Source organism: Dendrobates tinctorius, unplaced genomic scaffold (assembly GCF_039654945.1).
Source record: "Dendrobates tinctorius isolate UK_male_01 unplaced genomic scaffold, ASM3965494v1 ptg000086l, whole genome shotgun sequence".
NCBI lineage: Eukaryota > Metazoa > Chordata > Amphibia > Anura > Dendrobatidae > Dendrobates > Dendrobates tinctorius.
In genome coordinates, this window is record NW_027361754.1 from 48,755,337 (window position 1) to 48,777,060 (window position 21,724).

At 45.8% G+C, this 21,724-nt stretch overlaps 1 protein-coding gene across 3 annotated transcripts in view; it reads right to left on the reverse strand.

The window, feature by feature from the left end:
• LOC141097871 (solute carrier family 2, facilitated glucose transporter member 5-like) overlaps window positions 1-21,724 on the reverse strand; it is a 65,754-nt gene that overhangs the window by 2,804 nt on the left and 41,226 nt on the right. For 2 of the 3 annotated variants that reach the window (XM_073585363.1, XM_073585365.1), the window contains 3 exons: window positions 14,364-14,474; window positions 11,912-12,013; window positions 9,711-9,786 (listed from right to left, as the gene is read on the reverse strand). In XM_073585363.1, the coding sequence (XP_073441464.1) occupies window positions 9,711-9,786; window positions 11,912-12,013; window positions 14,364-14,474 (289 nt within the window). The remainder of the gene's footprint in view (window positions 1-9,710; window positions 9,787-11,911; window positions 12,014-14,363; window positions 14,475-21,724) is intronic. The other variant, XM_073585364.1, reaches the window with a different exon arrangement.

The following is a 21,724-nucleotide window of genomic DNA, read 5'->3' on the forward strand; positions in this document are numbered from 1 at the left end:
GCTAAAAAAAAAATAAAAAAAAAATGGAGGATTAAAAAAAAAAAAAAAAAAAAAGTGGAAAGGCTATAAAAAGAAGCCACGGAGGCAGCGCCAGTGCGCAGTCATTTCATCCATAGATGACCCAGCTTCGCTCCCGCTAAGTCAGCCAGTGGAATCCCCACATGGCAGCAGACAAAGCGGTGCTACAAGGAGAAGCAGCAGCACCAGAACAAGTGGCAGCTCCAGGAAGGAATCTAGCGGACCTTCCAGGCAAGTTGAGCCCCTGGAGAAAAAACGGAAGGAGAAGAAATCATCCCACGCCTCGCCTCAGCCTGAGGCGCGGACCCCGCAGCCGGTAGTTTGCTGACGAGACTCACGGGTGAGTGTTTTTAGTCAGAATAAATAGCTGATGGCCTTCTTTTTTCTGGTCCATACCCCCCTTTTTTAGGCCAAAAGAACAGAGAAGGCGAAAAATAGAGAGTGTGCCTTATGTTCTCAGCCCCTCCCAGACGGCCACCCTAAAAGATTATGCCAAGCGTGTATTGAGGAGGCCTTACAGGAGGAATCCTCACGGGAGAAAGAGGATATCCGAGCGATAATTAGGGAAGAGCTACGGGCCTTGGGCAGCTCCAGTAGTCTGGGGGGTCACTCCTCCGTGAGACAGATAAGTTCACCGAGAGGAGGAGCTTCGCCGGCGTCAAAGTCGCCGTCAGAATCCGGGGAACTAGACTCTGATAGATCCCAGGAATACCCTTCCTCAGAGGACGAGGAGCCGGTGTGTTTCCCTACGGACAGCGTCAGTAACTTAGTTAAGTCTGTCCGAAATACCATGGGGCTACCAGAGAGTAAGGACCCCAAGACTCCACAAGACATAATGTTTGCAGGCATTTCCCGTAGAAAGGTCCGAGCATTCCCAGTGGTCCCAGCTATAAAAGAGCTGGTGAAAAGGGAGTGGGAAAAACAGGGGCAGAGAACCTTCCTCCCCTTAACGTCAAAGCGTAAATATCCGTTTGACGATGAGGAATTGACAGCTTGGTTGAGAGCCCCCAAAGTGGATGCGGCGGTGGCCTCTACCTCTCGTAGATCCTCCCTGCCGGTAGAGGATTCAGGAACTTTGGCTGACTCATTAGATCGTAAGACCGATACACTCCTTTTAACGATCCTGGGAAGCATGTACGGCAGCTTTTAAGCCCGCAATAGCAGCCACGTGCACAGCAAGATCAATGTTGGTATGGCTGAATGACCTAGAGGACAATATTAAAAACGGAGTGGCCAGGAATAAACTCCTGTCCTCTATGCCCCTCATTAAAGGAGCAGCGGCCTTCCTCTCCGATTCCTCAGCGGACTCTCTCCGTTTATCGGCTAGAGCAGCAGGGCTAACCAATGCGGGCCGGCGGGCCTTATGATTGAAGGGGTGGAAAGGGGACACGCAGACAAAAACTAAACTGTGTGCTATACCCTGCCAGGGTAAGTACCTATTTGGCACGGAACTGGACGAGATTTTAACAAAAGCGGGAGAGAAAAAAAGGTTTTCCTAACCCGTATATTCCCTTTAATAGGAGGTCCTACAGAAAGCCGCAGTTTGGCAAAAAGAAAGACTTTAAAACCCAGGATTGCTGGGGAAATAAGGACCCCAAACAGAGGGGCAATCTATTTGGGAAGCGTCCCTTCAGAGGAGACAGGTTCCGCTAATACCAGTACACCGGTAGGTGGCAGACTACTGGAATTCAGCCACCAATGGGGGAAGGTAACATCAAACCCATGGGCCATTGATATCGTCTCATCGGGCCTAAAACTAGAATTTGTTCGGCATCCACCGAACTTCTTCCTATTGACTTCCATGAAGTCCCAGATACAGCAGGAAGCACTGGAGATGGAGATTGCAGTATTACTAACTAAACAGGTCCTGATAGAGGTCCCAGAGGACGAAGAAGGAATGGGCTTTTATTCTCCTCTATTTTTAGTCCCAAAACCAGATGGCTCTTTTAGGACCATAATAAATTTAAAGAAGCTTAATACCTTCTTAAGGCTGAGGCCATTTAAGATGGAGTCAATAAATTCTGCAATAAAACTTTTGTTTCCCAGGTGTTACATGGCAGTCTTGGACCTAAAGGATGCCTATTACCATCTACCCATATACCGAGAGCACCAGAAGTTCCTGCGGGTAGCGGTTTGGTTCAAGGGTCGGATTCAGCATTTCCAGTTTGTGGCAATGCCATTCGGGCTATCCATGGCTCCTCGGGTATTTACCAAATTGATGCTGGAAGTGATGTCGTATGTAAGGCTGAATGACACACTAGTGGTCCCTTACTTGGACGACCTGCTCGTAGTAGGGAATTCTGTTTCTCAGTGCAAAACAAGAATGGCTAAGATTATCTCATCCCTACAAACGCTAGGGTGGCTAATCAACTGGGAGAAGTCCAGACTAGAACCAGTTACCTGTCAGAGGTTCCTAGGCCTGCAAGTAGATTCTGTAAGTCAGAAGTGCTTTCTACCAGACGCTAAAGCAGTGGCCATAATCAATAAGATACAGAATACTACAGGAAGACCCGTAATATCATTGAGACAGGGTATGTCCTTGCTGGGGTCCCTGATATCGTGCATCCCAGTGGTGCAATGGGCCCAGTTCCACTCTAGAACACTACAGTGGGCTATTCTGCAGGAAACAGAGAGACTGCAGGGGCGGTTGGAAGGGAGGATGTCCCTATCGCCAGAAGTTGTTAAATCCCTAAAGTGGTGGTTAAATCCTACCAATTTGTCTAAGGGAGTGCAATGGTGGGTAACTCCCTCCAAGGTGCTCACCACGGATGCTAGCCCCTTAGGTTGGGGGGCCCACCTGGAGGAGCACATGATACAAGGCCGGTGGCGTAAACATGAGATAGAAACCTCCTCTAATGTAAAGGAGCTAAAAGCAATTTACTATGCGATATCTCAATTTCTCCCGCAGTTAAGAAGAACCCACGTGAGAATCCAGACAGACAATACCACCGCAGTGGCCTATATAAACCGACAGGGAGGTACGCGGTCGGGACCGTTGATGTCTATCGCGGAAGAGATCCTAGAGATAGCCGAGGTACATCTTCACTCCTTGTCGGCACTCCACATAAGAGGAGTAGACAACTCTCAAGCAGACTATCTCAGTCGCCAGGTCCTATATCAGGGCGAGTGGGTCCTCAGCAGGCACGTCTTCGAGACAATAGCGACAGAATGGGGCAGACCAGAGATAGACCTGTTTGCCACCAGAGCCAACAGACGAGTAAAGAAGTTCGCTTCGCTCTACAGGTCAGACAACCCAGACATTCTAGATGCCCTCCAAGCACCCTGGGCATTCCGGCTAGCCTATGCCTTCCCTCCAATGGTTCTACTTCCAACAGTAGTCAGGAAAATAAGACAAGAGAGGGCGAGGGTCATCTTGATAGCCCCGTTTTGGCCCAAAAGGCCGTGGTTTTCATGGCTGAGAGCCATGTCAATAACCGACCCGTGGATCCTGCCGCTGCACCAGGATCTTCTCTCGCAGGGACCCTGCTACCATCCACAGGCCAAATCCCTACACCTAGCGGCCTGGAATTTGAAAGGGAACTATTGAAGCAGAAGGGCTTTTCGGAAAACCTGATTAATACCCTGCTACAAAGTAGAAAAGAGTCTACTACAAGAATATACGCTAAGGTGTGGAGAAAATTCCTGGCCTTTCACCCAGCAGAGCTAGCCGGTGAAGTACCCATTACGCCCATCTTAGAGTTTCTTCAAAGAGGCCGAGAATTGGGCCTTTCAGTTAATACTCTAAAGGTCCATATATCGGCCCTAGGAGCCCTATTTAACTATAACGTGGCAGCAAATAGATGGGTAAACCGTTTTGCTTCAGCTTGTCAACGATCAGAACCGGTGCATATTCCTCGGCTTCCGGCATGGAACCTTACTCTGGTTTTGGATGCCTTTACTCAGGCCCCGTTTGAGCCCATAAAGTCGGCATCAGTGAAGTGCCTCTCATTGAAAACTGCTACACTAGTAGCTTTAGTATCAGCTAGAAGAGTAAGTGATCTTCATGCTCTATCAGTAGACCCTCCGTTCCTGTCAATAACACGAGACAGACTGATTTTGAAGACAGACCCGTCCTACCTTCCCAAACGGGCAACTAAATTTCATAGGTCTCAGGAGATATGCCTACCTTCCTTCTATGAGAACCCGTCAAACCAGGATGAGGTGAAATATCACACCTTAGATGTGAGGAGAGCTGTACTAGCCTACCTTGATAGGACCAGTCCCTGGAGGCAGAGTAGGTCTCTTTTTGTCTCCTTCCAGGGCAACAGAAAGGGGTCTGGAGTTACAACAGGCACATAAGGTGGATTAGAGATGCGATCACAATGGCATATTTGGCAAAAGGAGAAGACCCTCCGCTGGGGATTAAGGCACACTCTACTAGAGCCATATCATCCTCCTGGGCCGAGAGAGCAAACGTCCCAATTGAACAAATATGTAAGGCTGCAACCTGGTCTTCTCCATCTACCTTCTATAGTCACTATAGACTAGATTTGTCCTCTACAGAGGATTTGACCTTTGGTAGATCGGTCCTTAACACGGTGTGCCCTCCCAAGTGATTATCTCTGGATATCTCTCAGTGGGTGCTGTCGTGGCGAAGAGGAAAAACCGGATTACTTACCGGTAATACTCTTTTGTAGAGTCCACGACAGCACCCGCTCACTTCCCTCCCGTAAAAAATGTTTTCACACATGGGTCTCCTTTGGTGGTGGAGATTGTAATTAGAATTTAATATATGATTAAACTTAGCGAATGTAAAGGCTAGATATATGAATCGCCCAAACAAAATGACTAAAACATGTATGGCGGTTCCTCCGTTGTTCTCGGTAATACAAACTGAGGGAGCGAGGGGGACCGCCCCATTTATCTCTCTGTAGGTTTGCTGTTCCTGTGGCGGATCCCCTCTCTCAGTGGGTGCTGTCGTGGACTCTACAAAAGAGTATTACCGGTAAGTAATCCGGTTATTTTTGGCAAAAAAAACAAACACTTTTTCCCATTAGGGTTTCATTACAAATGTTGAACTTTTGGGCTTCCACAGCCTCTATGTATCACTGTACACAGAAAAATTGTGAAATGAGGTTACTTTGAATATATCAGTGAGCTGATGGCTGGATCTTTTTTTTTTTTTTTTTTTTTAAATGATCTTTTATTTATGATCAAAACTGTCGTACCCCTAAACTTAGCTATTTTATGATTGCAACAAAGTTTTGGTCACATATTAGCTTAGAGGAGTTTAGGGGAGAATAAATAAAAGGGTACAGACTGTTCTGTCAGCTGAGCTCACTATAGGATCCACCGTTACCTCACTCTGTAGTTTGTATGTATAGTGATAAACAGGGGCTGTAGAAAACTAATATTTGAAAAATTTTAAGCAAACCCTATTGACCAAGTGACTCCACTTTGGAAAGTAGATCCCTTAAAGAATGTATCTGGATGTGTATTGCGCACCTTGATCCCCAGGTGGTTCACAGACGTCTATAACGCAGAGCCGTGAAAATAAAAAGTCACGTTTCCCAGAAAAATGTTCTATTAGCCCCAAATTTTGAACTTTCACAAGGGTAACAGGAGAAAATTTACTGTAAAATTTATTGTGCGGTTTCTCCTGAGTACACCGATACCCAATATGTGGAGGAAAATGACTGTGTGTGCACGGCAGGGCTCGAAAGGGAAGGAGCGCCATTTGACTTTTTCAAATAAATATTTGCTGGAATAATTAGCAGACGCCATGTCGCGGTTGGAGAGCCCATGATGAGCCTAAACAGTGAAAAAAAAACCACAATTGACCCCATTTTGAAAACTAGACCCCCCTCAAGGAATGAATCTAAATGTGTTGAGCACCTTGAACCCACAGGTGCGTCACAGGAGTTTATCATGTAGAGCCATGGAAAATCACAATTTTCCCACAAAAATGTTCTTTTAGCCACAATTTTTTTTATTTTCCCAAGAGTATCAGGAACAATTGCACCATACAATTTGTTATGCAATTTCTCCGGAGTACGCCAATACCCTACTTGTAATCAGGAACTACTTTTGAGGCACAGTGAATAACTAAGAAGGTAAGGAGTGCCATAATTTAGGTCAAATTTTACTGTTTACGAGTGCCATGACCCACTGGGAGAACCCTGAAGTGCCAGAACAACAGACCCCCCCCCCCATAAGTGACCCCATTTTACAAACTACACCTCTCAATGAATTCAACTAGGGGTGCAGTGATCATAATGACACCACATGTGTCACAGAATTTTATACCATTGGGCAGTGAAGAAAAATAATTACATTTTCACCACAAAAATTATTTTGTTTTAGCATCCTTGGGTATTTCCACCATTTCTGCTGAATGTGGAAGTACCCCATATGTGTGCAGAACTGCTTACTGACACGGCGAGATTCGGGAGGAATGGAGTGCTGTTTGCCTGCTGGAGAGCAGATATTCCTAGAATAGTTTGCAGACTCCATATACAGAGCCCCTAAATGCTCGAAGTGCAGAATCTCCCTTAAGTGAACCCATTTTTAAAATTATACTCCTTTAGGAATTTATCTACAGGTGTAGTGACGATTTGACTTCATGGGTGTTTTCCAGAAATAAGCAGCAGCAAATGATGTGACATGAAAATTGCAAATCTGCTATTATAGTGTCCTGTACATCATGCCCAGCTCATGCTTCAGGAGACATGCAGGTGTAAATTAGACGGGCTCTCATTGCTACAGAAATGCCAAATATGTGGATGCTTTATGTAGCTTAGGCACACTGTGGGGCTCAGGAGGGAGGGGGGCATTTGGTTTTATATTAGGAATGCAGAATTCACTGGATTTCTTTTGGGGGGGTGAGGAGTCATTTTGCTTTTTCAGAGCCTTTGTACTACCAGTAACGTGGAAGCTCCCTTTATTTCCGTTAACAGATGACAGACATGATTGAGGCCTTGCTTTTTTGTGGATTGAGTTGAAGCTTTTATTGGGAACATTTTTACATAATGTATTGGATCACATTTATCCTGTGCGCTACATTACATCGGGGGTTTCCATCTAAATCTCCGAATGACGTAATGCAGATGAAACCCCCTAGGGATCCATTAACTATAATGAGGCAGCAGAGTAAAGCCCCCATTACACATAGCAATATCGCCAGCAATATCGTTGTAACGTCACCGATTTTGTGACGTTATAGTCTGATACTTACGTCTGACCGCTCCCACGCTGGTCGTGTGAGAACGTCCTGGACCATTTCTCGTCGTCAGCTTCCTGCTGGGCTTCCTGTGGCGCCGACGAGCGGCGTGTGGACGCGGGCGGGAGAACGTCAGGATCGCCGCGTCTGACAGGTAAGTAGCGACCCCCGACCCCTGCTATGTCGCTTGTGAGATCTGCCTGTGTGGCAGCTCACTAGCGACCACTTAGCGATGCACCAGCGATCCATATAGTTGTCGGGATCGCTGGTACATAACATCGCTAAGTGTAACAGTACCCTAACTGTGGACTCTGAACTCTGTTCAGCAATGTCCTTATTTTCTGAGGTGCACAAACAAAGTGGCCGATGGCACTTTTATGCAATCCTAAAAAAGACCCACACCACCGGATCATAGGTCAGACGGCGTCCACAGTGTCTCCATCTGCCTCATTATAGGGAATCTTCTGCCAGAGGTTCTGTCTGAATCGCGTATTTCAGAGATTTACACAGATACCCTGGTGCAAGCACTCAGCACAGAGCGCAGGATAAATGTGAGCCAAGCCTTACTGCGATTTTTGGGAAGCAGAATGAAAAAAATCAAAAGCATGTGAATTTTTTTTTTTTTTATAAGTGATTAGACGACTTCACTCTTCGGGTTGATGCGACTACAGTGACACCAGATTTATATCGGTTTTTAGGTCTGATTGCTGTCACACTAAAAAACGCTTTTTTTTTTTTTCCAAAAACAAGATTTTGCATCACCATATTTGAGAGCTATAATGTTTCAATATTTTTGCTGACAGAGTTATGTGAGGGTTTGATTTTTGGGGCTTAAGTTAGTGTTTTTATTGGTACCATTTTTGGCCACATGACACTTTTTGATCGCTTTCTATTCCGATTTTTAGGAGGCAGAATAAACAAACATCAGCAACTCAGGAGTTTTTTTTTTTTTATGCTGTTCCGCTTGTCATAAAATTGATAAGAAGGCTTTATTCTTCGAGACAGTACCATTGCAGCGATACCACATTTATAGCATTTTTTATGTTTTATAGAAAAAATAATTATTATTTTTGCATAGCTTTATTCTGAGAGCTAAAACTATTATTTTTGTGCAGATGGAGTTGCATGGTGGCTTTTTTTTTTTTTTTTTTGCGGGACAAGATTACCGTATGTTTTCACTGGTACCATTTTTATTTAAATTCCTCTTTTTGATTGTGTTTTTTTTCCATTTTTTGTTCGATTGATGAAAGAATTTTTTTTTGCCTTTTTTTTCCTTATTTTTTATGGTGTTCACTGAACAGGTTAACTAATGGGAAAGATTTATATGTCGGGGGTTGTTCCAGACATAATACCAAATGTGTACTTTTTTTATTTTTTACATAAAAATACGGTACTTATTTATGGGTACAAAATATATATATTTTGTCTTTTTTTTTTTTTTTGCTGTATTTTTACAATTTGTTTGCTTACTTTTTTTTACTTAGCCCCTCTATGGGATTTTGACTTTCAGCAGTCTGATCGCTGGTATAAAGCACTGTGATGTCAGTTCTGACTGACACAAGGTCCTTAGGCCATTCTCTCAGCATCGTCTGAGGGGCTTGCTGTAGATTTGTGAACCGGATGTCGTCATGTCGATGTCAGGTCACCATTGCAATGATCAGACCCTCGTGATGACATCACAAGGGTGCTGAACAGAGGGGGCTCCCTCTCTCTCCCTGCCTTCTAAATGCAGTGATTGATATCTATCGATCTATCTAAGCTACTAACACTGACCTACAAAGCCATCCACAACCTTTCTCCTCCCTATATCTCTAAACTAATCTCCCAATATCTTCCCTCACGTAATCTTCGATCCTCCCAAGATCTCATACTCTCCTCCACACTTATTTCCTCTCACAACCGCCTCCAAGATTTCTCCCGAATATCCCCTATCCTCTGGAATTCCACGCCTCGACATGTCCGATTATCCACCACCCTCAGATCCTTCAAACGGAACCTGAAAACCCATCTTTTCAGGAAAGCTTAAAGCCTGCTATGACCATTCTGCCGCCTCACCACCGCCTGAGCTGCCGCCTCATCACCACCCGAGCTGCTGCATCCCCGACCTTCTTTCTCTTCCCCACTATCCCGTAGAATGTAAGTCCGCAAGGACAGGGTCCTCTCCCCTCTGTACCACCAGTCTGTCATTGTAAATTTGTTTACTGTTAACGATATCTATAACTTTGTATGTAACCCCCCCTTCTCATGTACAGCACCATGGAATTAATGGTGCTATATAAATAGGGTGTTAAACTGCCAAGTGTCAGCTGTCATATCGGCTGAACACCTGTCGGCAATCGCCCTCGTACAGGAGCTCCCGCGGACGCCATGGCATATATATACCTCATCGGTCGGGAAATCCTTCAAAACCATGACATATATATACTTTGAATGTGGGGAAGGGGTTAAGCATGACAATGCGACTTCAACCTGTGCTTGGTTTGAACAGTCATTCTGGGCTGACACTGACACAGATTAGAATAACATCACTCACTTGGTCCAATGGCATGACCTATAACATAGATGATGACACAGGCAATGCTAAGGTACGGCATCCAGTGTACGGTTGTCTGACAAAAAAAAGGATTTGGGATTAGGCCCAACAGAATATTCAATAATTAATTCTATATAACATCCAAAGTTGTTAATTTTATAAAAAATTATAAACTGATTATGAAAAGATCGTACAGTGGTATAAAAAAGCGTTTGACCCCTTCTGATTTCCTATACTTTTGGATGTTTGTGCACCAATGTAAATATTAGACAAAGATAACACAAGTAAATACAAAAGTTTCTAAAGGTATTTATTACTATTATTGGAAAGCGAAATACAAACATATGTCTCATTACATCTGGCTTAGAACTAACACACCATTTCTGAAAAAGGCACATAGAATCATAGAATCATAGAGTTGGAAGGGACCTCCTGGGCCATCTGGTCCAACCCCCTGCTCAAAGCAGGATTCGCTAAATCATCCCAGTCAGATGTCTGTCCAGCCTCTGTTTGAAGACTTCCATTGAAGGAGAACTCACCACTTCTCGTGGCAGCCTGTTCCACTCATTGATCACTCTAACTGTCAAAAAGTTTTTTCTAATATCTAATCTGTGTCTCCTCCCATTCAGTTTCATCCCATTGCTTCTAGTCTTTCCTTGTGCAAATGAGAATAAAGTTGATCCTTCTACAATGTGACAGCCCTTTAGATATTTGTAGACAGCAATTAAGTCTCCTCTCAGTCTTCTCTTTTGCAAACTAAACATTCCCAAATGTTATACCAACAGTAAAATATGATGGTGGTAGCGTGATAGTCTGGGGCAGTTTTCATGCTTTAGGACCTGGAAGACTTGCTGTGGTAAATGAAACCATGAATTCTGCTGTCTACCAAAAAATCCTGAAGGAGAATGTCCAGCCATCTGTTCATGACCTCAAGCTGAAGCGCACATGAGTTATGCAGCAGGACAATGATCCAAAACACACCAGCAAGTCCACCTCTGAATGGCTTAAGACAAGCAAAAATTAAGACTTTGGCGTGACCTAGTCAAATTCCTGACCTTAATCCGAATGAGATGTTGTGGCATGTCCCTAAAAAGGCGGTTCATGCTCGGAAACCCTCCAGTGTGGCTGAATTACAAGAATTCTGCAGAGATGAGTGGGCCAAAATGTTTCCAGAGTGTTGCAGAAGACTCTTTGCCAGTTATTGCAAAAGCTTGATTACAGTTGTTGCTGCTAAGGTTGGCCCAACCAGTTAGTAGGTTTAGGGGGAATCAATTTCTCACACAGGGCCACTGTAGGTTTGAATTTCTTTTTCCCTTAATAATAAAGACCTTCATTTAAAAACTGCATTTTATGATTACTTGTGTTAGCTTTGTCTAATATTTACATTTGTTTGGTGATCAGAAACATTTAAGTGTGACAAACATGAAAGAATAGGAAATCAAGAAGGGGGCAAACCCTTTTTTATAGCATTGTATATTGCCCTAAAGAATGCAAATGACAAATATGACAAAATGATGGAAAATATGTTATCAGAAAATGTCACAGCTCACCTTCTTCCCCTGTATGCACAATGACCTTTGCCTAGTTCAAAGCATGAGCAGTAAATACTTTTGTACAATTAAATAAGGTCAGATAGTATATTATTGCTTATGAAATTATTTCTAATGTTTTAATAAAGAAATTGATACGAAAAATTGAACAAAAATTAAAAAAACTATTTAAAAAAATGCACTGCATTTAACAGGTTTAAACAAATGATAATTTTCTGATGACACATATAGGCTGAGTTTGTATGTATGTCCCATAAGGCTGATTTCACAAGTTCCAACTGTGTGGCCGTATTGTCCCATGTGAAACGGGATGGGAATTATCACACTTTGGCAGCGAATGCAGGTGAACCACAGTTTGGGAGACCCCAGTTTTTGGCCTAATAATTCTACTACCCCTTTATCAGGGCCGGAAACAAGCCCTAGACTATAAAGTCATCAAAGCAGGAAGTCTCCTACTCAGCATGTACTCCACTTTGGTGGAGCCAGCACTTCCATACATTACATGGACCAGGCAATTTTGATGATGTCAGCAAAGCACTCATTCCAATTACCATCACAAATTTGTTACCTACAGACCCCACTAAAGAAAAAAATACATATCAGATTTCTCAAGTATCACTGCATTCTCTTCTAAAGACTCAACTCTCCCACCTGATAGACAAGTGCAATAGTCAACACCACACACGCGGTGCAGCAAATCCCAAAGCCAAGGAGCAGGAGTAATCTTCTCCCCCACGAGTCCACAATGAAGATCTAGAGAAAGAAGGGAAACATGATACATATGGAATATCAGGCTATATACAAACATTAATATCTAATAATAGTAGAAGAAAGTGGCTTCTACTATGACTGGGGTACTAAATGTGCCAGGTGCCATGCCTGTATGGTCTCACCTCCTCCATGCTCCTGCATTGTTCTTTATGGAACTTATCTATAGATCTGGAAAATGGAGAAGTGTATTGGGCACAAGTGGTCCATGATTGATGCCTTTTATCAAGGCAGATGTATGGCCTTCCAGGACAGCGCCAGTAGAGTTGGTAAGTCAGGATGCGCAGTAAAAAGGGGGAACTGAGTCACACGGAGATCGCCCCTTTTATTTAGATATTAAAGCAGCAGGGACTCTTGCTGTTAGCCTGTTCTGCTGATTAGCCAACATGCAGTTTATTTTAAATACTAAGTGCGCCCACTCTTAAGGGTCTGACTCTTTGTTGATTGCCCCAAATCCTTTTCCAAACACTCTTGGAAAATAGTTGATTTGGTCAGGGAAACCAGTGTTTCCACTGCAGGGGGCATGAACCTGGTGGACATTCATCTGATCATGTAATGCAAAAGTGGACCAAGTCAGTCGGACCAAGAACCACTCTTAGGGTATGTGCAATCGGCGTCTTTAAAACATTGGTGTAACGTTTGTTTGTTTTTTACGTCCTTTTTTTTTTATTCCATATACAGCACAGTGGCGGTTTTCCAAGTGAAAGCATCCAGAAGAATGGACTGGTCACTTCTTTTAGCTGCTTCCTGGCTTTCAAAGTTTGAAGAGGATAAAACAAATTACAAAAGACGGAGCATGTGTACAATTCGTTCTAACGTTGCTGTGCATATATTCATTCTCTTTGGCTCTTTCTCAGGCGGGTTCTAGGTGGAATCCTCATAAAAATTGTGATATGTACATAATATTAGAGAGCGGCTCTTCACTCAGCCTAATAAGGGAGTTCCAATATAACGTCCTTATGCCCTAATCAATGCCTTCAAAATGTGGTGCTGGAGAAGGATGTGATCAATACCATGGGTGACAAGAAGAACAAATGAATCAATTTTGGAACAAATCAAGCCAGACATGTCACTGGAAGTGTAAGCAGGTGCTGAGATGCAGTAAGCAGGGATTGCAGAGTAGTATGGTATAACGTTATTATTTAGTTTAACAGTAATGATGGAGTAATCTCCTTGCAGGGAGATAATAAAACAGTGAACAAGAGTTAAAGAAATAGTAAGAACTAATGCGACAGTCTAAAGTTCAAACAACACATCGTGGCTCTTGTTGGTACTCCTTAGTACACAGTTCGATGAGGGTTGTAGTTCCGGCAACGGCTGGTGTAGAGTCCTCCAGTGTGGTCCGATATTAGTGATCCGTCTTCTGGCGGTAGCGGGCGGTCTCCGTTTTTACGCCCTGAGCCACCAGTCCATAAGCCTGCACAGCCGAAGTCAAAGAAGCTGCAGGAGTCCCTGGAACACACATGTGCTGATGCGCGCTGGTCAGCGAGGGAAATGCGCCCCAGAGTCCTGTATGTGGCTCAGACTTGTCTGTACAAGCACTGCCCGTCGCTTATCTGGGTGCACGGCGCTCGTCTCAGTCCCAGTCCCACTGGTGCGTGCAGATAAATGTGGACGTTGACCGTCTCGGCTCGACGGAGCTGGATGCGGAGTGCGCTGCTCACCCTGAAGCACTCTCCCTGACGGCGGGAAACCATCTCCTGCTTCGCGCGCTTTTGGCTCTCTGTTCCCCTTAAACACACCCCTCTTCCCGGGTCATGGGGTCTGTCCGGTCCCCTATTCCTTCCCGCTCGACAACATGGGACGCAACCTCGACAGTTCCAGACTCGGCTCAATGCAGGTACCCGCAGCCCAGTCTTCCTCCTTACAGAAGTAAGGATCACCAAGCTACGAGTTGCCTACTTTGGACGCATCATACAAAGAGAGCAATCACTGGAGAAGGACATCAGAAGACAAGAAGAAACAAGGCGAAGAGGAAGACCTGCAACCGATGGCTTGATACTATCAAGATAACTGTCGAAAAGATCCTTGTGGACCTATCTAGGCTTACACAACATCCATCTTCCTACAAAGACTTCATCCATCAAGTCACAATGGCTTGAGATTGAGCTGAAGACCAATAATATTATTAATAATAATAATAATAATAATAATAATAAAATGCCCTAATCGGGTAAATGGACAAGTTCTGTCTTCATGAGACAACAATATTAGCACAGAATCAAAGTAGATGAAAGTGAAGTAAAGATGTCTTTTCCCAACAATTTTGTCCGGAAACCCACGACCTTGTCTTGTGCTCACTGCTGACAAGTAATTCACAAAACACTGGACTCACCGCAGCCAAAGTCATGAGAACGTTGACCGATCCTGTGGCCACCGTTACATACTGAACGGTCTCATCCGGCACTCCGGCTTGTGCGTATATTGTATCTGCGTAGTAATAAACCTGTACAACATGAAGACAGAATACTTTACAATAAAGACATATCAATAAATGTAACAATATACACTAAGTAGAGTTGAGTGACTTTTGTTTTTTTAGGGTCGAGTTTCGTTTCGTGAAACCCGACTTTTCCAAAAGTCGGGTCGAGCAAGATCGGCCAATTATAGGGAAAAGTCGGGGTCGTCCCGAAACACGAAACCCAATGTAAGTCAATGGGGAATAAAAGTCGGCAGTGAGAGGAGGACAGGAAACACACCTACAGTGCCCATTTGAATGCCAAAAGCATCAATTCTTCTTGCTTGTCAACCTTAATTAACTTCATAATACAAGTTACGCACTGAAAAATGGGGGTTATTTGGCTAAAGTTGTGGGGGGTAGGGCTGGCTCCAGGTTTTCATGTGCCCTGGGCGAAAGAGCGCCCCTTTAACACATACCACAACTCATCATGCTCCGATACGGCAGAGAAATAGCGGTATAGTACAATGAAAAATACTTCACTTTTTACATCTCATGACGAGGCCCATCTATTTCTCCATACAGAATCATTGGTCCCATATAATGTTTGAAACAGTATATGATGAGCTCCACATAATGCTACAGTATATGTTGGTCCCCATGGATGAAGCTCCACTGTCTTATGGGCCCGAATAATGCTCCAAACATAATGGGCCCCATTTCTAATGCTCTAGTGTATAATGGGCCCTGTAAATTCTGCTCCAGTGTCTGATGTCCACCTTTGGAATGTTCCAGTGTATGGTGGGCCCCATCTATCATTCTCCAGAGTATAGTGCTCCCCAAAAATTGCTGTCCCAACATTGAAAACAATCAAATAAGTCTCCTCGCTAGGGAATCCCTGTACTAGTCTGGACTCCTCGTCGTCCCCATCTTCCATCTCACTGCACAGTATTTCAACCTTGCAAGTGCTGTGATCCTGAGCAAGCAGGGGGGGCCCACTCGTTGGCGACGACACTAGCACAGGGCCCCTGATAGTACGGTGGTGTGTCTGATGGCGGGTGGGCCGAACCTGCACTTTCAGCTGCAGCTTCCTCTTTGTCACCGTGTAAGATGGAACTGTATATGGGAAGGGTAACCTGAGTTTCATCAGGGTCAGATTCAGGCCGTGTAGCGTGCGAGGGGAATGTAGTGGTCTGGGTCAATGTACCAGCAGATTCATCGAGCAGTGGCTGGGCATCAGTGCACTTGTGTCGCCCCCAGGAGTACGGTCACCACAGTGGCATTACCTTCCTCCTAGGGAGTGTGATGTCATGCTTGGGAGCAACGAAGGATCTCTCTAGCAGGTTAACTGATTGGGCGGCGTTATTCCCACGAGTCATGACCCTCCAAACAGCGTTCATGAAGGCAAAGTGTTTGTTTTATGTGGGCAGTATGGTTGCAAAGCTAAACCTTAAAGGAATGTCCAGAAGGGCACCACCAGGAGTGGAGCCTACGGTTAAATTCGACTCCACCTGGGAAACCTCAACCATGCCAGCTACAGAAAAGATGCACACATTGCAAGCTTAATTCCATTAACGAACGAGACTCCGTCATGCCCCGCGGTCCGAGTCCGGCTTACTAGAGGGACACGTGAGGCTCTGTCACATGAGATTGGCCAATAACTGGTGTGTCATGCCCTTACATGTCCGTGGCTGCATGTGCGCTACACTGAAAAGGCCAGCATTTGTCGCTTACAGGTGCAGATAACCCGCTGAACAACGTTAGTGATGGGGATCACTGATTACAATTATTACCCGCGAACGATGATTTCCCAGTAAGTGCAGGTCAACCGCAGTTCCGGAATTAGGCCTAACCGTCATTCCTGAAAAAATGAAAAACTTACGTGTGCAAACCACAGGTGCTGTAGCTTGCTTAACAGCTCGCCAGCCGTTCTCACGCCCAGTATGGATTACACGTGATTGCACAAAGGTGAGAAAGGGTACCGTATCCCCGGATAACATGTATGGATAGCGTACACATTCAAAATATATGTCTGTACATCAGGAGGCAGGCTCAGACGGTGTTAGGCCCAGTATGGATTGCACGTGATTGCACAAAGGTGAGAAAGGGTACCGTATCCCCGGATAACATGTATGGATAGCGTACACATTCAAAATATATGTCTATACATCAGGAGGCAGGCTCAGACGGTGTCAGGCACAGTATGGATTTGACGGCCCAGACTACACAGCGGAGGAGCAGGGAGAGGTAAAGATTGCAAATGCTGGGGCCCTGCCCAAGCGAGGGGGGCCCACTCGTGGGCGTCGGTACTGGCACTGGGCCCCTCATAGTACGGCGGTGTGTCTGACGGCGGGTGTGCACCACCACCGTCAGAGACACTTGATTGCACTATGAGGGACCCTGTGCCAGTGCCCGCGCCCAAGAGTTGGCCTACCCACCTGTCCAGGGCAACGGCACTCGCACGGTGTCGTGCGCTAGGTGGTGACCCCGGCCATGGGGGGGGGGAGGCAGCACAGTTAGGGAGTTTTAGAAAGTGGCATATGTTGATGTTGGACATTCAGCTGATGCAAAAGGCGAAATAGGTCAAGTCCCAGGAAGAGGTGGACCAAAGCAAGCCATTTTTCTGTCACCCTATGTGTCATCAGGGGAAGGTGGGACAAAATCCTTGGAAACCCATGCATGGTTCATTTTAATGAAGGTTAGATCATCCACATTTTGGGTTGACAGACGGGTCCTTTTTTCTGTCAGGATTGATCCAGCTGCACTGAAGACTCTTTCCGATAGCACACTTGCAGCTGGGCAAGCGAGCTCCTGTAAGGCATATTGTGCCAATTCAGGCCAGGTGTCCAGTTTAGCGGCCCAATAGTCAAAGGGGAATGACCTGTGTGGGAGAACATCGATATGGGAGGAAAAGTTGTTTGTAACCATAGTTGACAACTGCTGTCTCCTGTCACTTTCCATCGATGCAGTATTACCAGTTGTGTGAGCGGTACTTGAAAAATCAGTCCACAAGATTGTCATGAAACCCCTGTCTCCAACGCCACTTCTGCTGTGTGCACCATGAACACCTCTGCCAAGCTGCCCCTGGCCCGTACGGCTCGTGTGAGAACCATCACCGCTGCTGTGTGCTGGGAATGCCTCAACCAACCGGTTAACCAGAGTTGCTTGTTTAGTAGCCAATATTAGGTCAAGGTTCTCCTGTGGCATGATGTTTTGTAATTTGCCTTTATAGCGTGGATCCAGGATGCTGGCCAACCAGTAGTCTTCATCGTTCATCATTTTGGCAATGCGGGGGTCCCTTTTTAGGATCTGCAAGGCATAATCTGACATGTGGGCCAATGTTCCCAGTGTCAATGATGCACTGCGAGTGCTGGTTGGAGGAGCACTTTCTGGCAAATCCACATCCCTCCAGTCACGCACAAACACTGTACCAGACCTTGCCACGCCAACATTTTCACTTGCCCCACGAGATGCATCCTCCTCCCCTAAGTAATCATCCCCATCATCATCCTCCTCTTCTTCCTCCACCTCGTCCAGGAGAGGTCCCTGAGCAGACAATGGCTGAATGTCATCAAGGATTCCCTCCTCGTCAACATTGGCTGCAGACGCCTGCTCCTTAAGGTGCGTCAAAGTTTGCATGAGCAGACGCATAAGTGGGATGCTCATGCTTAGGATGGCGTCGTCTGCGCTTACCAGCCGTGTGCATTCCTCAAAACACTGAAGGACTTTACAGAGGTCTTTCAGCTTCGACCACTGCACACCTGTCAACTCCATGTCTGCTCTCAAAGTGCCTGGCCGTGTATCCTCCCACAAATGCATTATGGCCTGCCTCTGCTCGCACAGCTGCTCCACCATGTGCAGGGTGGAGTTCCACCTTGTTGCAATGTCGATAATGAGGCGGTGGTTGGGAAGGTGGAGCAATCGCTGCAGCTTCTGCATACGAACGGAGTGTACAGGCGACCAGCGGATGTGCGCGCACAGTCTTCGCACCTTCTGGAGCAGGGCTGTTAACTCCGGATAATTTTTGAGGAAGCACTGCACCACTAAGTTCAAGGTGTGAGCCAAGCAAGGTATGTGGCTGAGTTTTGAAAGGGCTATGGCTGCCACAAAATTACGGCCGTTATCACTAACTACCTTGCCTGCCTCAAGATGTACACTGCCCAGCCATGACTCAGTTTGTCACTTCAAGTACTCGGCCAGCACCTCGGCGGTGTGTCTGTCGACCAAACACATCATCTGCAACACAGCCTGCTGACGCTTTCCACTAGCTGCTCGATAGGGGGACACCTCGTGTGCAACAGTGGCAGCTGCAGATGGAGTGCTCGTACGACTGCGCTCTGTGGACGAGCTTTCGCTTCTGGAGGAGGAGGAGGGTCGAACGCCTACAGCCAACTGTTTCCTATACCGTGGGCTAGGCAGCACTGTCCCACCACCACTGTCCCCTGTGGACCCTGCATCCACCACATTAACCCAGTGCGCAGTGATGGACACGTAACGGCCCTGGCCATGCCGACTGGACCATGCATCAGTTGTGAGGTGCACCTTTCCACTCACTGACTGCTTGAGTGCATGGACAATGCGGTCTTTTACATGATGGTGGAGGGCTGGGATGGCTTTGCGAGAGAAGAAGTGGCGACTGGGCAGGTCATAGCGTGGTACTGCATAGGCCATGAGTTCGCGGAAAGCTGCGCTTTCCACCAACCGATAAGGCATCATCTCAAACGAGATTAGTTTGGCAATGTGGACGTTCAAACCCAGTGTACGCGGATGAGAGACTGAGTACTTTCTTGACCTACTCATAGTGTCTGGGAGGGTGAGCTGGACTTGAGAGCTGCATATGGTGGAAGTAGCGGTGGACAGGGCGGACTGAGAGAGGGTTGATGATGGTGATGGAGTTGGTGTTCTTTCTGATGGCCTAGATTCAGTATTTCGTTGATATAACAGTGTGATTCCCTGACTGCTGTAGCCTTGCAACGACACCTCAACATTTGCTGCTGTGCTAACCGGTGGGCTTACAGTGGGGGAAACAATGTAGCGTTGCTGACTACCTTCTTTGTGATCAGTTGCACATGTGGCACTTGAGGTTTGGTGTTGTGTCCACGCTTGCAAGTGCATGGTGGTTAAATGTCTAAGCATGCAACTGGTATTCAAATTTTTCAGATTTTTCCCTCGGCTAAAGGTCTTTGCGCACTTCTTACAGATAACCTTGGCCTGATCATGAGGATTTTGTTCAAAAAAGTGCCACACTGCACTCTTCCTACTTTGGCAGACATTTTGCGGCCTAGCACGCTGTGATCTTTTGACCCTCTGGACAAGCTGTCCAGCAACTCTTTTGATTTTTGGAACCTGTCTTTGGAGTGCTCCGGGCCTGCCAGATAACAGCTGTTGCGATGTCGATGTCTGCTGTGGATGCTCCTCATCTGAGCTATTGGAAGCAGCACCCTCTTCCTCAATGGATGCCAATCTGGGTCAACAACTGGGTCATCCATCACCTCCTCTTCAATGTCATGTGCACCTTCCTCTGTGTCACCGTGTATGGTGGTATAGTGTGCGGGAAGGGGCACCTGAGTCTCATCAGGGGCAGAATCTGGCTCTGTACACTGCGAGGACAATGTAGTGCTCTGAGTGAATGTACCAGCAGAATCATCTATCAGCAGCTGTGCATCAGTGCACTCCATGTCAGATTCATCTTGGCCTGGGTAATTCACCATTTCACTTGATAATCCAGGCATGGTATGTGAAAACAGCTCCATGGAGTAATCAGTAGTATGGCCTGTGTCATCCTTCAATCTTGGTTGGGGTGAAGGACACAAGGAAAGGTGTGGTTCATGAACATGAGCCTCTAATGACGACTCAGTGCTTTTACTTTTTACATCTTCAGAAGAGGAGGCGATAGAGCTGGAGGCTGAGTCAGCAATGTAAGACAAAACTTTTTCCTGATGCTCTGGCTTTAAAAGCGGTTTGCCAACTCCTAGAAAACAAGCCTTCGAAGCCTTATGGAGCCAGACGATGACGCAGGCTCAACACCTCTTGCATTCGGTCCTATTTTGCTCTTGCCACTACCATCAGATCCACCACCAACACCATCATTACCAGCTGCCAACCCCCGCCCAATTCCACGGCCTCTTCCACCAGCCTTCCTCATTTTTTGTAGAAATGTAGACAAAATCCAACAAACTATATAGTAATGTAAAACAAGGTACAAGGTGTCTATAGGACAGGGGAGATTTTGAATTTCTGCACACACTTGTGGACACTGGACACTTATGGATTGTTTGAGGCCCACTGAATATCAGAGCGCTATGTCACAGGCTCGATGGCACAGGTGTGAAAAAAGTGACTACAGGATAAGGGAGATTTTGAATTTCTGCACACACTAGTGGACACTGGACACTTTTGGATTGTGTGAGGCCCACTGAATATCAGAGCGCTATGTCACAGGCTCGATGGCACAGGTGTGAAAAAAGTGACTACAGGATCACAGAGATTTTGAATTTCTGCACACACTTGTGGACACTGGACACTTATGGATTGTGTGAGGCCCACTGAATATCACAGCGCTATGTCACAGGCTGGATGGCACAGGTGTGAAAAAAGTGACTACAGGATAAGGGAGATTTTGAATTTCTGCACACACTAGTGGACACTGGACACTTTTGGATTGTGTGAGGCCCACTGAATATCAGAGCGCTATGTCACAGGCAGAAATTGGCTAGTGTATCACAAACTACAAGGTGTATGTAGAATTGGGCAGAATAGGAATCTCCCTAGAGTGTAGGTCTGTAAGAACGGAACAAGTCCTCCACTTATCCTTCCACAGTGACACACAGATAGCTTCACTGTGGCCGTGATAACAGCCGTTACACGGTACTGAGAGGAGCGTGCACGTACACGGCTGTCCGGTGTACGTAAAATTGTCAAGCTCCGTGTTTTTTAAGTATACGGACTGACACACGCTGTCTCTCTATAGTTTTGAATGTGATCAAACAGCAAATATATTTAACTGTTTGAAAGCTAGACAAAACTAGTAGGTGCAGGTCTGTAAGAACGGAACATGTCCTCGACTTATTCTCACAGAGTGACACACAGATAGCTTCACTGTGGCTGTGATAACAGCCGTTACACGGTACTGTGTGAGGAGCGTACACCGCTGTATGGTGTGAAAAAATGCACGCTCAGTACCTCAGCAGGACAAAAAAAAAATTGGGATTGCTTTTAAAAAAGCAGTTTGCAGAGCAGTGGGTAAACAGCAATGCAGCTGTCAGGAAGCCTTAGAAGGCAGCCTAACAACCAGCACC